Source organism: Oncorhynchus gorbuscha, linkage group LG07 (assembly GCF_021184085.1).
Source record: "Oncorhynchus gorbuscha isolate QuinsamMale2020 ecotype Even-year linkage group LG07, OgorEven_v1.0, whole genome shotgun sequence".
In the NCBI taxonomy this organism is placed as follows: Eukaryota; Metazoa; Chordata; class Actinopteri; order Salmoniformes; family Salmonidae; genus Oncorhynchus; species Oncorhynchus gorbuscha.
The window spans coordinates 58,687,882-58,707,571 of NC_060179.1; the positions used below are offsets into that span (position 1 = coordinate 58,687,882).

Below are 19,690 nucleotides of genomic sequence, written 5' to 3' on the forward strand. Positions count from 1 at the left end.
CTTGAAGTGAAAGATTGCCCCCTAGTGGCGCTATATGTGTGACACTCAAGCATTGCAATGAAATAGTGTCTGCTCTGCTGTGTTGCCTGGGGGGTAATTTGGGGGATGTGAATGATCTTCAATAGTGTGATTCACTGCTCCTCAATTGGCCCTCAGGCAACACAGCTACAATGGCTGTATTTCAATGCATGCATTTCATACACGTAGTGCACCGTGCATGCAAAATAGTCTGTGTAGGCCTACAGTCACTTATGGAATCATAGTGAACAGAATTGTAATATTTGAATCTGTAAGCGTGGCTACCTCTACTGGAACACTTGGAGAAATGTGAACACCATATGGACCGTCTCTACATTGCCTAATGTTTATGTGTATTTGGCCAACATTTACATTCACCACAGCTTTGCCCCAGGAAGAGAAGGGAGAGAGACTATTGCGACATCTGCCACGTCTAGGCTACACAGCCTGTCTCTAGCGGTCTTCGTAACAGGATGGGACAGGGGTGAGAGAGAGGTGGGAGTGACAGAGAGGGGGGGAGAGAGAGTGGGAAAACACACAAGTGTCAACAATTCAGTTTTATTTTAGACCAAACAAGTCCCCTATAAGAAACAATAATTGGGCAATTAAGACGTGATGTTTTAAAGCGGCGTTCGAGTCTCTCGTGTGTGTGTCATTGTGTTTCGTTTAAAAACGGTGAAACGACCCACTATCTTGAGAAGGTTGTTTGCCACTGTTTTGTGGGACTGGGCGACTGCTGCCAAGAATAAACCCACGTTGTTTGTTTATCTGCTTCATCTGCCTAGATGCGGTTAACGTCACAGCTCTATCCTCATTCTCGTGTGGCGGCAGTTGCTAATGTTATTCCAGAGGCGGGCGGGACAGTGAGTGTATGTGTGTGTCTGACTGTGGACCTGGTTTGTAACCGAGGTTCTTCTGGGCTGCAGGACAAGGCGGGTGGGAGTATCCGTGTTTCGATGCTAGGAATGGAGGAATTTGTTACCGAGGAGGAAGAGCCATGGTACGACCAGCAAGATCTCGAATCGGGTAAGTAGCGACGCATTTCTGGGGCCGCCGTTTGCAGCCAGCCGCATCCGCAATGTCAATGCACTTTTTCGTTATTGGTGAGCTCAGCTGTTCTTCTCAAACAAAGGCCTTTTTTTGATGACGGGAGGCTTCTAGATCAGCTTGCGATGCTAAATTTGCCCGTGCATCTTGACAAATAAAAATATAAAATGCTATCGAAATGTGTAACCGCACTTGAATCTTTTGCTACTTTCTGACAACAATACATTGAAGGGATGGATACCAAGGGCCTTTGTGACGGTGATGGTAAAAATCGTTTCCTTCTGTGGTTGTTGTCATATGGCAAGAAAAACTGTTCTGTTGGTGGTCGTTAACAATGGATTACAATGTAATACATGAACAACAAATAGAAGGAAATAGATGTCGGCTGTCATCAATGCAATGCAATTGTTCTTTGTAGGTTGCTTATGGCAAAGTCTCAAACATTGTTTGTGTGCGAAAGGCATTTATTTGCACTAACATCCATTGTCCCACAAAATGTTGTAGGCCTAATTGACATTGGCAGCATTTGCCTTTAGCCTAATGCAAATTGACAAACACTTTCGGGGACTTTAACCCCTAACCCCATCTTCTTACCTCTTTTCACAACATCAACATAACAACATTAATGGAATAGAGCAGGGCTTCCTAGAGCACTTAACCTATGCAGTCAATTAGGTTGCATTGATTTCCTCATTCAATCATGACATATTATGTTTTCCTTTTAGAATGTAGTGGCTTTCACAGCCAGTAGACTGTCATGTTCACGTCTCCATAATTCAATAAACAAGGAACATGTCATTTTAACCAGAAAGTGTTTGGTTGGGACAAAGAACATACATGAGGGCCAACACAGACAGGAAACATGCTTGACTTGCATATCCACTGGAATAGTGTAGATCGCTATTTTCAATCACTAGGCTATTCCCCAAAGATATTATTGCAGTAGCCTTTTCAACTACGGTCCAGGCCTTGTGCATCACCTCGTGTCCACATAAATTCTATGGGACCATACTATTTGCATAATAATAACCTACTTCGTCTGTGCCGTCATACTGTACTATATAGATTGTGTAATGCCATAATTCAGCGGAACCGCTATTAGTCTGAATTCAATTTGAATGTGGTTGGCACAATAAGCTTCATTCATTCGGAGCGGCAGGTAGCCTAGTGGTTAGAGCGTTGGGCCAGTAACAGAAAGGATGTAGGATTGAATCCCTGAGCTGACAAGGTAAAAATCTGTCATTCTGCCACTGAACAAGGCAGTTAAGCCACTGTTCCACAGAAGGCCCTCATTGTAAATAAGAATTTGTTCTTAACTGAGTTGCCTAGTTAAATAAAGGTTAAAATTACACTCATTTAAATGCATATTCAATATCCCAAGCTGCTGATAATGTATCTGCTGAGCTGTAGCCAATCATAGCTTGTCAAAGTTCTTGACAGATTTAGGGCCATTTCCTCTCTCCCCTACTCTCTCGCTCCCTTCCTCACTCCATGATTCTTTTTCTGTCTGCCTTGCTCCCTGGCTCTTACCCTCCCTCTCTCTCAATCTCTTTTCCCTTGCTCCATGCAATCCTTTCTTTTTCACTCCACGCTCATCCATAATCTCTCTATCGCTTCATCTCTTTGTTCCAATTATTAGGATATCTGCCACAGGCTGAGAGGAGATGATGTTATGCTTTGATGCTGCTATTGATTTGACCTCATGCACACAGACACACTATACACACACTATACACACACACTGGCACTGTGAGAGGAGAGGAGGCTGGAGGGGGAACTGAGTGTGTGGACACATCAGTAGACCTGAGGATAAAAATAAAGGCTGATGTGTCTTCACATTACTCAGAACGAGGGAGCGGGAGGGAAAGGAAGAGCAAAGAGTGGTAGAGAAAGAGAGACACTAGAAGATTACAGGATAACGACAGAATGAGATATGAGAGAGAAGGGAGAAAGCTAAAAAAAGAGCACAAGGCCCATGTCTCTCCATGTATCTCCCACTCTCTGCATCCACCCTCCCGCTCTACATCTCTCTGGTGCAGCCTGTATTCTCGGTGCCCCATGGCACAGTGTTCCTGGCCTCTCAGAGCAGTGCCAGGTGTTGTACTTTGTGTTCGCTCAGAATGCTGAGCTCACCTCTGGTAGTGATACTGTGAGGTGCCAGCAGTCTATCAGAGAGGAGGACACACCGCTGGCGTTGGATCACCCTGCAGACAGAGGCACAGGCTCCATCATCAGGGGTGCCATTTGGCCACAGGGTTTAGGCAGAATGAGATGTGGTGAAAGCATTAAGGTCAAAAAGAGAACTTACATGCTGAGCAAGGCAGACATTTGATGGTGCAACGAGGCTATTTGTTGTTCTATACTGTAAGGAATCAGCAAACATGATGCATCTACAATACACAGACTCAGACATTACCATGCATAGTAACACTGAGTAGAAAAACATATCAATGATCAGGGGTTCTTCAGCTGACCCCATAGGAGAACCCTTTGAATAATCCTTTTTTGGTTCCTGGTAGAATGCATTTGGTTCCAGTTAGAATCCCTTTGGGTTGGAACCAAAAAGGGTTCTACCTGGAACCAAAAAGTGTTGTCCTTATGGCACATGTCTCAAACTCATTCCACGGAGGGCTGAGTGTCTGAGGGTTATTTGCACCTCCCTTGTACTTGATTGATGAATTAAGGTCAGTAATTAGTCAAGAACTCGCCACACCTGGTTGGCTTGGTCTTAATTGAAAGGAAAAACCAAAAAACTGCAGACACTGGGCCCTCCATGGAATGAGTTCGACACCCCTGTCCTATGGAGACAACCGAAAACCCCTTTTGAAACCCTTTTACTAAGAGTATAAGGAACCCTTAGTACGACAGACCAAGGCTTGCTCTAGCCCAAACTCTGTGCTCAGCTGAAGCTATGTGACCAGCTGAGTCTTTAGGCCTGTTGGGACCCATTGGTTAACAGGGCTGGACTTACATCTGATGAGAGGGTTGATATAGCATGCACCTGCTCGTATTACATGCAGCTTAATAACGCTTCAACAACCACCTCTCTGAGGCTTTAAACAGAGTTTGTTTCCTTGTTATCCTGCAGACAGAAATGTGTGTTGGATCTTTTGCATACAGAATTTGAGCCTTCTGTGGTATTGACTGCAGTGAAGTCGTGCGGAAGGGTTTGGTCTGCTATACGGCTTATCTGCAGAAAATGAACGAAGGAAGGAGAGAAGGAGGAGAAAACAAGGAGAGGCCATGTTTTCCAGATTCCTGTGAATCCTATTGGAGAAATCCACCTCCAAAAACAACATTCACTGTTAAAAAAGGACAGCCATATTCCAAGCCAGGCATGTTTCCTTTCACAAGTGCACTGTACTGTACACATGCGCGCACACACACATAAACGCAAGCACACACACACTTCTCCAGCACTAAGCCCCAACTGATTTGATGACAGGGCTCAGACAGTGGCTTTGATACCCAGACAGTACAGTATGTTCGTGTCTGTGTGTGGGTGTGTGCTCACGCTTGTGCCTGCACTGTAAAAAAACACCCACAAATCTAGCTGTTTCAACTAATTATTATTAAGTAACTGGTTCCACAGCCGTTTTAGTTTACTCAACTTTTCGGTGAAAGTATTACCTGACCAAACAAAAAATTGTTGGCCCCAACTTCAGAAAACTTCAGTCAATTTAATGTGTTTTGCTCAACTTGTCTCATGTGATCATTCAACTAGAATGTATTATTTGTGCATTTTAACTAAAAAGTGCCGTGCAACCAGTTATTCGTACAACATTGTCTACTTACATTTTGGATAACATTGTGCATGTTATATTATTTGTCAACAAGTCCACACTTGGGATTTGAACTCAGAACCTCTTGGTTCATGGTGTTCTGATCTTCCTGCTACACCACCATGTCTGTTTCAATTATTAGTTCATCTGATCATTCTCTCATCATTGATTTTAATTGACTTATTTAAGCAATTTTAGGTTTTTCTGAATAGTTGTCTGTTGATTGGGCGTATTACTCTGTTTTAATGTTACTCCTTAAAATATTTTTTCTTTAGTGTACTTTTGGCGGAGCTGAGATTTAAGTGCAAAGTGTAGCAATACATGTGAAGCCAGTCATTGACACAGATAATTTGGCGTAGCACGAAGCTTGGAATGCTGTGAACCAGGAAGTTTTGAGTTCAAATCCCCGTTGAGGACATGTTGAAAATACACAATGTAAGTCAAATGAATTGTATCTTAAAGGCACTGTTTGAGTAGCTAGTTCCACAGCCCGCTTTAGGTAAGATACCCAAATAATACTTCTTGAGACAATTTGAGCAAACACAGCATTTAAAGTTGACTGAATTTTTGCCTACATTTTCTCATGTTGGAGCTAAGTTTGGGTCAACTAAAACACTTTGACCGAAAAGTTGAGTAAATGAAAAAAGGTTTGTGGAAACAGTTACTTAATAATATGTAGTTGAAATAACTAGGATTTTTTTGTTCATTGTGCCTATGTGTGTGGGTTGTGACAGGAGTTTGACAATATAACCCTATTCACTCTGAAAAAGCATTTCCCTCCACTATGCATGCAGCCAATGTGTGTTCCTGCTTAGGCCCTCAAGAAGACATCCCCCAGTCAGTGTAACTGATACTGCTAAAACATGAAAAAAGAAAACCTGGAAAAACTATATCCAGGAAATACACATAATCCATTCCATTGTGACTGAGTCTGGGTGGTGATGTCATCCTTCATGCGTCAGTTGACTTCCTGGTTTCCTTGTTTGGAGACAATGGTCTGTAGAGGGTATTGATTGGGATGTTTGGTGCTGAGAAACAGTGCTTGCTCCTCTCTCTCTCTCTCTCTCTCTCTCTCTCTCTCTCTCTCTCTCTCTCTCTCTCTCTCTCTCTCTCTCTCTCTCTCTCTCTCTCTCTCTCTCTCTCTCTCTCTCTCTCTCTCTCTCTCTCTCTCTCTCTCTCTCTGATACCAATACCACACAGCAGTGAACCATGGTGAACGAAAACAGTGGGTCAGTGATTGGATTCTGTGGATTTTCCAGGCAGTATTTGGTTCTGCTGTTTGAAATCTAGGAGATCTGGTGTACAGCGGCCAGCAGCAGAGCTTACATGTTTACATAATCCAATTTCCCCTCTTGAAATAAATGACAAGAGGATTTATGAGAGTAATGCTATCCAGGGCCCAGTTTCTCAAAAGATTTCATCCAGAGCAAACTGATCCCGTGTTGTGTTAAATACTGCTACCCCTTTAAATGTGGTGCATCCTTGTTTGTGGAAGCAGAAAACTGAAACAAATCTCTAACATACCACATGTTACAGCAAATAGCTTTACAATAGTTTTACATTATCCTATGACATTTGGGCGGAATATTGTCTTTATACACTGATTGTACAAAACAGTAGGAACACTTGCACTTTCCATGACCAGGTGAATGCAGGTGAAAGCTATGATCCCTTATTTATGTCACCTGTTAAATCCACTTCAATCAGTGTAGATGAAGGGGAGGAGACAGGTTAAAGAAGGATATTTAAGCCTTGGGACAATTGAGACATGGACTGTGTATGTGTGCCATTCAGAGGGTCAATGGGAAAGACAAAAGATTGAAGTGTCTTTGAATGGGATATGGTAGTAGGTGTCAAGTGAACTGGTTTGAGTGTGTCAAGAACTGCAACGCTTCTGGGGTTTTCATGCTCAATAGTTTCCCGTGTGTTTCAAGAATGGTCCACCACCCAGAGGACATCCAGACAATTTGGCACAACTGTTGGAAGCATTGGAGTCTAAATGGGCCAGCATCCCTGTGGAACGCTTTCGACACCTTGTAATCCTTGCCCCGGTGAAATTGAGGCTGTTTTTAGGGCAAAAGGGTGTGCAAGTCAAATTAAGAAGGTGTTCCTAATGTTTTGTACACTCAGTGTATGTCTTTCTAAAATGGCTTATTATGTTCTATAATGTGCCCGTAGCCACATTTTAACAAGCCCTATTCTATTCGACACTATTCTTTTTTCAGACTGCCTTATTCTAACCGAGCAGTGGGACAGCACTGAAGCCACATAACTAGAGATTATATTTCTATGATTGAAGCAGCCTCCTCATTCATTTAAAAAGTAAATGAATGCAGGAGGTATATCAGCTTTAATATTGCAGATAGATTGTAGCTTCCATCAATGTAATTGTCTGCATCATTTCCAATCCCCCATATTTATTTTTGTAAATATATATATTTATATACAGTGCCTTCGGAAAGTATACATTCAGACCCCTGGACTTTTTCCACATTTTGTTACGTTACAGCATTATTCTAAAATGTATTAAATTGTTTTTTTCCCTCATCAATCTACACACAATACCCCATAATGACAAAGTAAAAACTGTTTTTTAGACACTGAAATATCACATTTATTTAAGTATTCAGACCCTTTACTCAGTACTTTGTTGAAGCACCTTTGGCAGCGATTACAGCCTCAAGTCTTCTTGGGTATGACGCTACAAGCTTGGCACACCTGTATTTGGGGAGTTTCTCTCATTCTTTACAGTTCCTCTCAAGCTCTGTCAGATTGAATGGGGAGCGTTGCTGCAGAGCTATTTGCAGGTCTCTCCAGAGATGATCGATCGGATTCAAGTCTGGACTCTGGTTGGGCCACTCAAGGACATTCAGAGATTCGTCCCGAAGCCACTCCTGCGTTGTCTTGGCTGTATGCTTAGGGTCGTTGTCCTGTTAGAAGGTGAACCTTCGACCCAGTCTGAGGTCCTGAGCGCTCTGGAGAAGGCTCAAGGATCTTGATCCTGAAATGTCTTCCAGTCCCTGCCGCTGAAAAACATCCCCACAGCATGATGCTGCCACCATCATGCTTCACCGTAGGGATGGTGCCGGGTTTCCTCCAGACGTGACGCTTGGCATTCGGCACAAAGAGTTCAATCTTGGTTTCTCAATCTTGTTTCTCATGTTCTGAGAATCTTTAGGTGCCTTTTGGCAAACTCCAAGCGGGCTGTCATGTGCCTTTTACTGAGGAGTGGCTTCCATCTGGCCACTACCATAAAGGCATAATTGGTGGAGTGCTGCAGAGATAGTTGTACTTCTGGAAGGTTCTCCCATCTCCACAGAGGGACTCTAGAGCTCTGTCAGAGTGACCTTCCTGACCAAGGCCCTTCTCCCCCTTGCCCAGTTTGGCTAGGCGGCCAGTTCTAGGAAGAGTCTTGGTGGTTCCAAACGTCTTCCATTTACGAATGATGAAGGCCACTGTGTTCTTGGGGACCTTCAATGCTGCAGACATTTTTCCCAGATCTGTACCTTGACACAATTCTGTCTCGGAGCTCTACGGACAATTCCTTTGACCTCATGTCTTGGTTTTTGCTTTGACATGCACTGTCAACTGTGGGACCTTATATAGACTGCTGTGTGCCTTTCCGAATCATGTCCAATCTAATGAATTTACCACAAATGGACTCCAATCAAGTTGTAGAAACATCTCAAGAATGATCAATGGAAACAGCATGCACCTGAGCTCAATTTCGAGTCTCATAGCAAAGGTTCTGAATACTTATGTAAATAAGGTATTTCTGTTTTTTGTGTTTAATAAATTAGCAAACATTTCTAAAAACTATGTTTTTTCTTTGTCATTATGGGGATTGTGTAGATTGTTGTATTTAATCCATTTTAGAATAAGGCAGTAACGTAACAAAATGTGGAAAAAGTCAAGGTGTCTGAATACTTTCCAAATGCACTTTATGTATATATACACATACATACATACCCACAAATGTATAAATATACATACATGTAGACACACATATAAATATTGTTAGCGAGTTTAACCCTTTGAGGAGTGACTTAGTGTTCTCTTCCTGGACGCTATATCATTCAGAATTGATTGAATTGACCATAGATTTTATATTGGAATGGTAATTAGCAGTCATGAAATAAAAATAGGTTAAGTCATGTTTAACAAAGGATTGAATATGATGTCCCTAGTCCTCAAAGTGTTAAAGCCCATTCCGTGGTACCTGTGTAGTAGCAAAGGCCCCACAGGAGTTCATTTAGCTGGGAGTGCAGCAGGCAGGTCTGTGTATTAGACCATGCTGAGGGGCAGCTGGCAGCAGCCTGCTTTTCTCCTCATTAGTTTAATTGAGGCAAGACAGGACAAGACAGGGCAACAAGAGAGAGGAAACAGCATGGTTGAAAAGCAAGCGCGGGAACAAAATGATGTGTGTGCAACATGTTTCAGTGACGCATCCAATGTCTGCATTTACTGACTGAAGAAGCAGTTCAAATTCAATCCACTTTGTTTATCAATGATCTTTACCAACAAGCACATTTGGAGCCTCTGGGACATTTCTGGATGTGTTTTTTGACATCACGTAATTCACTGAGAACCCTGCATTCACGTGAGAGATTGGGTTTTTGATGTGTTTTAGGTCTGTTACCTTCGAGTGCGGTGCCAGTGGAGGTGCATGTTTGTTTTGTAAATCCGTAGAAAATGTGACTGGTTTTCCAAAATGTTTGTACAATCCATCGTCATCAGAGCCTTAATCCGTTAGAAGAGCAGGAAAGTATACAGTGCGACAAAAAATAATAATATATATATATATATATTTCTGTGTGTTATTATGTTATAATTAAGACTATGATTTGATAGAGCAGTCCGACTGTGCGATGGTAGGCAGCAGCAGGCTCGTAAGCATTCATTCAAACAGCACTTTCATGCGTTTTGCCAGCAGCTCTTCGCAATGCTTCAAGCGTTGTGCTGTTTATGACTTCAAGGCAATCAACTCCCGAGATTAGGCTGGTGTAACCGATGTGAAATGGCTAGCTAGTTAGCGGAGTGCGCGCTAATAGCGTTTCAAACGTCACTCTCTCTGAGACTTGGAGTGGTTGTTCCCCTTGCTCTGCATGGGTAACGCTGCTTCGAGGGTGGCTGTTGTCGATGTGTTCTTCGTTTGAGACCAGGTAGGGGCGAGGAGAGGGACGGAAGCTATACTGTTACACTGGCAATACTAAAGTGCCTATAAGAACATCCAATAGTCAAAGGTATATGAAATACAAATGGTATAGAGAGAAATAGTCCCATAATTCCTATAATAACTACAACCTAAAACATCTTACCTGGGAATATTGAAGACTCATGATAAAAGGAACCACCAGCTTTCATATGTTCTCATGTTCTGAGCAAGGAACTTAAATGTTAGCTTTCTTACATGGCACATATTGCACTTTTACTTTCTTCTCCAACACTTTGTTTTTGCATTATTTAAACCAAATTGAACATATTTCATTATTTATTTGAGGCTAAATTGATTGATTTGATTGATGTATTATATTAAGTTAAAACAAGTGTTCATTCAGTATTGTTGTGATTGTCATTATTACATTTATTTTTATTTTTAAATCGTCCGATTAATCGGTATCTGCTTTTTTTTGGGACCTCCAATAATCAGTATCGGTATCGGCGTTGAAAATCATAATCGGTCAACCTCTAATACAAATGTTGCAATTTGTGTGATATGTTAAAAATCCAATTTGTGCATTATCTTGCGAATTTGTTGTGTTTAAGATCATGCCTGTTCTTTCTGTTTCTGGACGCTCTTAAAAATGATAAACATACAGTATATCATCTCATGGAAGGTCAGATTAGTAGAATGAACGTTTGTTATCGATCGACTGGAGTATTGATCAGTAATCACAGTGTGCATCATTCTCCTCAACCTTGTTGTCAGCTCAGCTCAGTCTCTCCATTGAGAATGATTATATTCCCATCGAGCTGTTGTGTGTTTTCCATCTCAGATATGGCCACAGGTCCCAAAACACATCTCGCTGCTGAGTCAGACATGAAAATATACCCAATGTATCCTGCTGACTCACTCTGAAATCAGAATGCAGTGCAGCCCACTCCTGTTTGGCTGGGCCCCCAATGGCCCCACATCACTTTCAATATCTCTCATTTAGTTTTTTCCCCCCCACTCCGCAACAGACTAACTCTACTGATCAAAAATATAAACGGAACAATGCAACAGTTTCAAAGATTTTACTGAGTGACAGTTCATATAAAGAAATCAGTCAATTGAAATATATTCGTTTGGCCCTAGGCTATGGATTCCACATGACTGGGAATACAGATATGCATTTGTTAGTCACGGATACCATAAAGAAAAGTTAGGGGTGTGGATCAGAAAACCAGTCATGTGGAATCCACATGACTGGTTTGTGACCACCATTTGCCTCATACAGTGACACATCTCCTTCGCATAGAGTTGATCAGGCTGTTGATTGTGGCCTGTGGAATGTTGTCCCACTCCTCTTCATTGGCTGTGCTAAGTTGCTGGATCTTGGGGTGAACTGGAACACGCTGTCGTACACCTTGATCCAGAGAATCACAAACATGCTCAACGGGTGGGTGACATGTCTGGTGAGTCAGCTTCCAGGAATTGTGTACAGATCCTTGTGACATGGGGCTTTGCATTATCACGCTGAAACATGAGGTGACGGAGGCAGATGAATGGCACGACAATGGGGCCTCAGGATCTCGTCACGATATCTCTGTGCAGTCAAATTGCCATCAATAAAATGCAATTGTATTCATTGTCCGTAGCTTATGCCTGCCCATACCATAACCCAACTCCCACCATGGGGCACTCTGTTCACAACATTGACATCAGCAAACCGCTGACTCACACGACGACATACACACTACACTGTATGCCATCTACCCAGTACAGTTTAAATGAGGATTTATCCAGGAAGAACACACTTCTCCAGCGTACTAGTGGCCATCAAAGGTGAGCAGTTGCCCACTGAAGTCGGTTACAACACCGAACTACAGTCAGGTCAAGACCCTGGTAAGAACGATGAGCACGCAAATGAGCTTCCCTGAGAGGTTTCTGACAGTTTGTGCAGAAATTCTTCGGATGTTTAAACCCACAGTTTCATCAGCTGTCCGGGTGGCTGGTCTCAGACAATCCCCCAGGTGAAGAACCCAGATGTGGCGGTCCTGGGCTGGCGTGGTTCCACGTGGTCTGCTGTTGTGAGGCCAGTTGGATGTACTGCCAAATTCTCTAAAACAAAATTATGGTTAAAAAAAATATATGTTTCTTTATATACAGTACCGGTATAATGTTTGGACACACCTACTCATTCCAAGGTTTTCATCTATTTTTACTATGTTCTACATTGTAGAATAATAGTGAAGACATCAAAACTATGAAATAATTCATATGGAATCATGTAGTAACCAAAAAAGTGTTAAACAAATAAAAATATATTTTATATTTGGGATTCTTTAAAGTAGCCACCCGTTGCCTTGATGACAGCTTCGCTTTGACTCTTGACATTCTCTCAACCAGCTTCAGTTAACAGGTCTGCCTTGTAAAAAGTTCATTTGTGGAATTTCCTTTCCTTCTTAGTACATTTGAGCCTATCGGTTATTTTATGACAACGTAGGTGTAACGGAATTCTTTGTCCTCCTCTGACGAGGAGTAAGAAATGTCAGACCAATGCGCAGCGTGGTGTGTGTTCATGATGTTCATTGACTGAACAATGAAAATACAAAATAACAATGTGAAATAAATGAAAACCGAAACAGTCCTGAAAGGTGCAGAAAACACTAGACAGAAAATAATCACCCACAAAACACAGGTGGGAAAAGGCTACCTAAGTCAGAGACAACGAACGACACCTGCCTCTGATTGAGAACCATACCAGGCCCAACACATAAACACAACATAGAAAAAAGAACAGACTACCCACCCCAACTCACGCCCTGACCATACTAAAACAAAGACATAACAAAGGAACTAAGGTCAGAACGTGACAGTAGGGGGATATACAGAAGATAGCCCTATTTGGTAAAAGACCAAGTCCATATTATGTTAACAACAGCTCAAATAAGCAAAGAGAAATTACAGTCCATCATGATGATGATGATGATGATGATGGACTGTCATTTCTCTTTGCTTATTTGAGCTGTTCTTTCCATAATATGGACTTAGCCCTACGTGGTATAAGACCATCTTCTGTATACCCCACCTACCTTGTCACAACAGAACTGATTGGCTCAAACGCATTAAGAAGGAAAGAAATTCCATAAATGAACTTTTAACAAGGCGCACCTTTGAATTGAAATGCATTCCTGAATGCAAACCCTCGTACTGGCTTTCTTCAAAGAAATGAATATGACATTTTCTGGCAACATTTCTGGTGGCCATTCCTGCCGTCAGTCAGCACGCCAATTACACGGCCCCTCAAAACCTGTGACATCAGTGGCATTGTGTACATTTTAGAGTGCCCTTTTATTGTCCCCAGCACAATGTGCATCTGTGTAACGATCATGCTGTTTAATCAGCTTATTGATATGCCACACCTTTCAGGTGGATACATTATCTTGGCAAAGGAGAAACACTCACTTACAGGGATATAAAACATTTGAAAGAAATGTGCTTTTTGTGCTTATGGAAAATGTTATTTCAGCTCATGAATCATGGGACCAACACTTCACATGTTGCATTTCTATTTTTGTTCAGAGTATGATTTCCATAAAATGAGAGAGAGAGTAGGATTCTCTGTCTAGACTGAATGTCAATGCCATTTATTGTTACACTACTAGAACAGTGGTTAACAACTCTGTTCCAGGTGGAACGCGACTAGACGTTTTCATTTGAGCCCACACTCAATTTCATATGGCGTCACTTTCTACACATTCACACCTCCTCCACCCCACTGCAGAGAGACTGCAGAACCTCTTTCTGTCATATAGTTTCTATGGAGCGGTGGTGTATTGTCTTTTGAACTTGGCACACATATCAGTGACGTTCACTGACAGAGATACAAGGGTAAAAATAGAGGAAATAAATCTTTAGAGAGAGACATGGTGCCTAGATGGGCTCTTTTAATTTGTATCATTCTCTCTCCTGAATACGCCCTTTCTCTCTCTCTCGTCTCTCTCTCAGTCCCTCTTTCTTTGTCTCCCTCTCTTCTATCTAGGTCCAGGATGATCTTGTTTATCTCTGTGTATCTCAGGAGGAATGTTTTGATGTTTGATTGTCCTGCTTGCAGCTGTTCTTAAAACCCTGCTGAAAATGGCTTGGTGCATCATCATGATCGTAGATTAAAACCTGTTACCGTAGGAACTATGTGTTCTGTGGTGGCTGTCATGTGGACCAGTGCAGGCTGAAATTCTCTATTTTGTATCTTCACTGACATCACTCATAGATTTGGTTCCATCTGACTAGCAAAGAGAAACCTCTTCCTAATGCTGTCTTATTTAGATAATTTGTTACAGCTGAGCTCTCAAAACAAACCATCGCTCCCCCTCGCTCCCTCCAATCTATCTCCCTCTCCATCTCCCATGGCCCTCTCCATCACTCATCTCTGTCTCCCCTCCCTCCCTCCCTCCCTCCCTCCCTCCCTCCCTCCCTCCCTCCCTCCCTCCCTCCCTCCCTCCCTCCCTCCCTCCCTCCCTCCCTCCCTCCCTCCCTCCCTCCCTCCCCCTCTCTCTCTAGACCTCCACTTGGCGGCGGAGCTGGGGAAGACTCTGTTAGAGAGGAACAAGGAGCTGGAGGATTCTCTACAGCAGATATACATCACCAATGAGGAGCAGGTGCAGGAGATCGAGGTAAGACGAGGGCCAAGTGTCAACAGCTCCATGGATGCATCTCAATAGACCAAACTCTAATGTAACCCCAACTCCATAAGTAAGGTGTAGATTAGATAACAACCGACTTGTCCCTCTGACTGAGCAGAGTCAGGTGATGCAGGAAGTTGGCTCAATATAGCAGTACATCACCCCATTGAAATGGTTCACTGTTCACAACCAAGGGGTTTTAGAGTTAACAGAGTACCATAGGCAGCAGAGTGGATAGAAGTGTCCCCCTTAACCAGTGATACTATGGTCAGAAAGTATCCATCCCCCTAATGGCTCCGGTTAGGATTAGGTAGGGGACCATGACCCCAAAATGTTCCTCTGTTTATGATCATGTGTGTATGTAGGTATATGTGTGTACAGGATATAAACATCCAGTATGTGTGTCTCTGTGCAGTACCTGGTTAAGCAGCTTGAGGTGCTGAGGGAAATGAATGAGCAGCATGCTAAGGTGTACGAGCAGCTAGACGGGACAGCCAGAGAACTGGAGCTCACCAACCATAAACTGGTTCTGGACAGCAAGGCCTCGCAGCACAAGATAGAGAGGTCAGTGTCACACACACACACACACACACACACACACACACACACACACACACACACACACACACACACACACACACACACACACACACACACACACACACACACACACACACACACACACACACACACACACACACACACACACACACACACACACTAACCCCCCTTTCTCTCTTCCCTGGCTCTCGCAGGTTGACAGGGACCATCGAGACCCTACAGACTCAGGTGGAGTCTCTCTCTGGGCAGGTGGAACAGCTCCACTCACTGGAGCAGCTTAGGGTCCGGAGGGAGAAAAGGGAGCGACGCAAGACCATCGCCTCCTTCCCTTGCCTTAGGGAACTCTGCACTGCACCAAAGTGAGGGCTAATAGCCTCCTACCGCTCCCTTTGTTCAGTAGCCTACTCAACAATGTTTATTTAGCTAAGCAATCACATTCAAATCTTTGTTTACTGGATCTCAAGGTCCCCAGACTATGTTAGAGGAGCTTTGTAGGTGGATGCTTGACTCTCTATCTGGCAGGTACAAGTAAGTTAGCTCATATTGTGTGTATCTGTGTGTCTCTATCTCTGTCTGTCTGTCTGTCTGTCTGTCTGTCTGTCTGTCTGTCTGTCTGTCTGTCTGTCTGTCTGTCTGTCTGTCTGTCTGTCTGTCTGTCTGTCTGTCTGTCTGTCTGTCTGTCTGTCTGTCTGTCTGTCTGTCTGTCTGTCTGTCTGTCTGTCTGTCAGTTATGAGGATGGGTTCGTGGTGGGCCGCTCAGACAGTTTCACCTCAGAGGCTAAACGGCAGCCAGCAGAGGAGGAGAACGAGCGTCTAAGAGAGGCGGTGTCGGCGCTGCGCTCGGCCGTGAGGGCGGAGCGGGGACGCAGGGAGGGGGCGGAGAGAGAGTGTCATGTCCTCCTGGGGGAGTTCTCCCGTCTGGAGACACGCGTGCAGGTCAGAATCATTCCTATTTTCACTCCATTTAATATTCCAAAATGAGTGCCTCAAGTTTTTTTAATGGTTTCATGTTCCGACTACGTTGAATCCAACTAATGGTTTTTTTCATATTTTTCCTGATTCAAATATAGTAGAGCTACCTTATTTTCCCTCTTTTCTGGGAGAATACAAATATTGATTGGTTTATTGACTGACTGACTGACTGATTGACTTGTTGACTTATTGATTGACAGGGTGCGGAGAGTTGCCAGGTACGGATCCATGAACTAGAGTCAGAGCTCCAGGAACTCCAGCAGCTCCGACGGGCGAGGACCCTCCTCCTTTGCAGCGAGGACGATGGCGTGGGCTTCACCCAGACCCTCCTCAACAACACCCCCGAAACAGACACCATGGAGGGGGAGGGAGGAGAAGTGGGTGGAGGGATCAGGGATGAGGGCGAGGGAGGAGGAGGCTTGAGCAGAGAGTCGTTACCTGCCTCCAGCCCCGTCAGGAAGAGCTGCAGCGACACGGCGCTGAACGCCATCGTGGCCAGGGACGCATCCGGGAGGAGAAGAGGGAGCTACGCGATCCATGCCAACAGCGTCCGTAAGAGAGGGATGTCCATCCTGAGGGAGGTGGACGAGCAGTACCACGCTCTGCTGGAGAAGTATGAGGAGCTGTTAGGGAAGTGCCGGCGCCACGAGGAGTCCCTGTGTCACACTGGGGTGCAGACCTCACGCCCTGTCTCCAGGGACCCCTCCATGAAGGATTGCGCCATGGGCTCCACCCCTGCACCCCTGCCCACCCCCACCGAGTCCCCCTCCACCCCCGAGGCCATGGAGAGCATCAGTAAGCAGGTGGAGGCGGTGGATAAGCGGCTGGGCCAGAACACGCCAGAGTATAAGGCTCTGTTCAAGGAGATCTTCTCCCGTATTCAGAAGACCAAGACAGAAATCAAAGCCACCAAAGCCCCTAAAGCCCCTAAAGCCAGCAAATCTGGCAAGTCTAGTAAATAAGAATGATAGTGGACTGGCTTGGTAGCATAATGCTTTTTTCATGCTTAAAGCGCTTCAGATTGTAAGGGGGCAACATGCCTCATACACTACCGATGTGTAGCACTTGTGAGTAGGCTTCTGTATGGGATATGGTCTCCTGTCTGCTTCTGTTACTAAGTACCAATCGACCAATATGCTACTAAAACCAATCTACTGCTAATGCGATCCTCTAAAAGCACCTGCCTACCTTTTCCCTTGAGATCGAACACATTCTTTCAGCTCTCTTTTGCTAGCTAACTCACAGGTAGGATACCTGTCACCCACAACCCGTTGGACATGGATAGAATAGGTGCACTGAACACCCAATGCTTCACAGTAAAAACAGTACTGTTGATTCTCCACCTAAACAATGACCTCAGTTCTCCAAAAGTTGGATTGAACTGAAACAAAAAATTTATGTTGGACAAATAACAAGTCAACTCAAGGTTCTACCTTCAGACCCTGCTGTGCCCCCCCCCCCCCCCACCACCAGCCTACACCGCCTACTGTCCGCCTGAACAATGGACTTAAGATGCCAACAAAAGCAAAACAGAAAATGTATGACTTTCTGCCCAGAGGACATTGCGACCTTGTCTTGCTCTGCGCTGTGACTGTATACTCGTGACCTTAGTACTGTATTTTATACTCTAGAGGTGCTTACCTTCCAGGTCCGGAGAGACATAAGCAATTAGTGTCTTGTCAGAATGTCACAGGGGTGGAACCGGGTTCGAGGTACACATTGACTCTTGGGGCAATCCTGAAAAAAGACCAATGTTCATATTTTCTGTTTGTGGGGGTGTCAAGATTTGTTCTAGCAGTGCCCAGAGACTCCTGTAACCCTGGAATTGAATGGTAGTTGGCTGGGTATGTCCACTAGCCTAGCGCTAGCTATAGCTGCAGTCTGTGTACTGACCAGATGCAACAGACAATCCAAACAGATGGTTGTCTTTTCTGTTTCCTGGGGCATTATCAACACTCTCGCTATATTAGGTAAAGGTACAACTGACGCATGGTCAAGTCAAATGTGATGTAACGTTAAGCCTGTTTAGACAAAAGTTGCTTTAGACAGGAAGTGATGGATTATTATATAGCCTAACCACCACCAGTATTACTAACCATTAAACCTGGTCTGTTAACACTAACCCAGCTCACTAACTAAACACTGACACTACTGCTGCTGCATTGCACCTTACAGCATACAGTAGGAGCAATGCCCCTGTCTTGGCTAGCAACACTCCAACCACCTTTCCTTATTATCATGAATGTTATAGTGGTTGCATTACTTTGAATCATGTACTCACATTGTAATGCCATACCTACCATATGGGGAGGAGAAAATGTACTCAGCAATGCACCTGCAGTATACAGGAAACAGTATGTATTTCTTAGAGCTAACTAACTCAAGGTCTTAAACTCAACGGAAGCTTCAAACCTATTATAGCGGCCACAGCATTTGGCGACAGATCAATGCTGGTGTGGCGTTGTTAAAGTAAAGCTGTCGAGTGGAACAAAATGAGGAAAGAAAAGAGAAGTCAACAGAATCATTTAAAGCAGAAAAGTCTTCTTGTTTGCTCCACGGTGTTATAATGGGTTGAATGTGCCAGTTCCAAGCGGAGTTTTATTTTCCTCTCAGGGTCAATCAAGTGTTACTGAGTGAAGAAAAAGGGTATGATGTCTTGTGGAGGCTTACTGTCAGTCTGTCATAGCAATGTTCACTCCTGGTCCTGGAGGGCCGCAGTTTGTGCAGGCTTTTCCCCCAGCCCAGCATTCAGCTGTACTGCTGGGCTGTAACAAAAGCCTGCACTCCCTGTAGCTCTTCAGGGCAAGAAGATAAGGACACTGTATCATAGTAATGGTAACAGAAAAGGTTCCGATATATTCTAAGAGGGAACAATGCCAAAATGGAACCATTTGACTGTCCCTCGATGGCTCCTTGGCTTTCTCTGTACTGTAATGTTTTACAGATTGCACTTTGAAAAAAAAATGTTTCTGCCTCCTCATTTCTTGTGTATTTATACATGGATATTTACTTACTATTACATGTGTATTTATTCCATTCTTGTGTGTCTGTGAGCATTGATTCATGATAACAACACTTATCTGCTATGGTGCCTATATGTGATTGTATTATTGATATACTGTATCTTTAGAATGAAAATCATACTTGGTTTTTATTTAGCTATCTACTCAACCTTTGTCATTCACATGAGCATATTATTAGTTTTATTAGCTTCTAGTTAGCCTTTGGCACCATAGGTTTGCCATTGTAGCAAGCCATGTTAACTCTCTCTCATTGAACTAAGAACCATTCTTGTTGTGGCATTCTGTATCATTGACTAACTTGTCTGCTCTGTGCAATTAAAGCATTGGAATTTAAATATGTCTCTTTGTGGCTGGTATTGTTATATTACGGTGGTAGGCCTATAAAATGTATACTAAATGTTAATTAATTGATTCACGTCAATTGCCTGGTGGAATTATTAATGCAGTTGCACGCACACA

The 19,690-nt window shown here is 43.6% G+C and overlaps 1 protein-coding gene across 1 annotated transcript; it reads left to right on the plus strand.

Annotated features, from left to right (window-relative positions):
• Positions 1-556: 556 nt before the first annotated feature.
• On the plus strand, positions 557-18,929 carry LOC124040109 (cerebellar degeneration-related protein 2-like). Its single transcript, XM_046356952.1, has 6 exons — positions 557-1,044; positions 14,554-14,666; positions 15,091-15,239; positions 15,431-15,595; positions 15,965-16,172; positions 16,409-18,929. The coding sequence occupies exons 1-6, from the start codon at positions 804-806 to the stop codon at positions 17,168-17,170; spliced, it is 1,638 nt and encodes a 545-aa protein (XP_046212908.1). The 5' UTR covers positions 557-803; the 3' UTR covers positions 17,171-18,929.
• Positions 18,930-19,690: the final 761 nt, after the last annotated feature.

What these genes read in the sequence shown, in the direction of transcription:
- LOC124040109 (XM_046356952.1), top strand. Translation starts at nt 804, where the DNA reads ATGCGGTTAACGTCACAGCTCTATCCTCATTCTCGTGTGGCGGCAGTT. An exon ending in AGCAGGTGCAGGAGATCGAG is followed by an intron (nt 14,667 to 15,090) that starts GTAAGACGAGGG and finishes GTCTCTGTGCAG; the next exon opens with TACCTGGTTAAGCAGCTTGA. An exon ending in TCGCAGCACAAGATAGAGAG is followed by an intron (nt 15,240 to 15,430) that starts GTCAGTGTCACA and finishes TGGCTCTCGCAG; the next exon opens with GTTGACAGGGACCATCGAGA.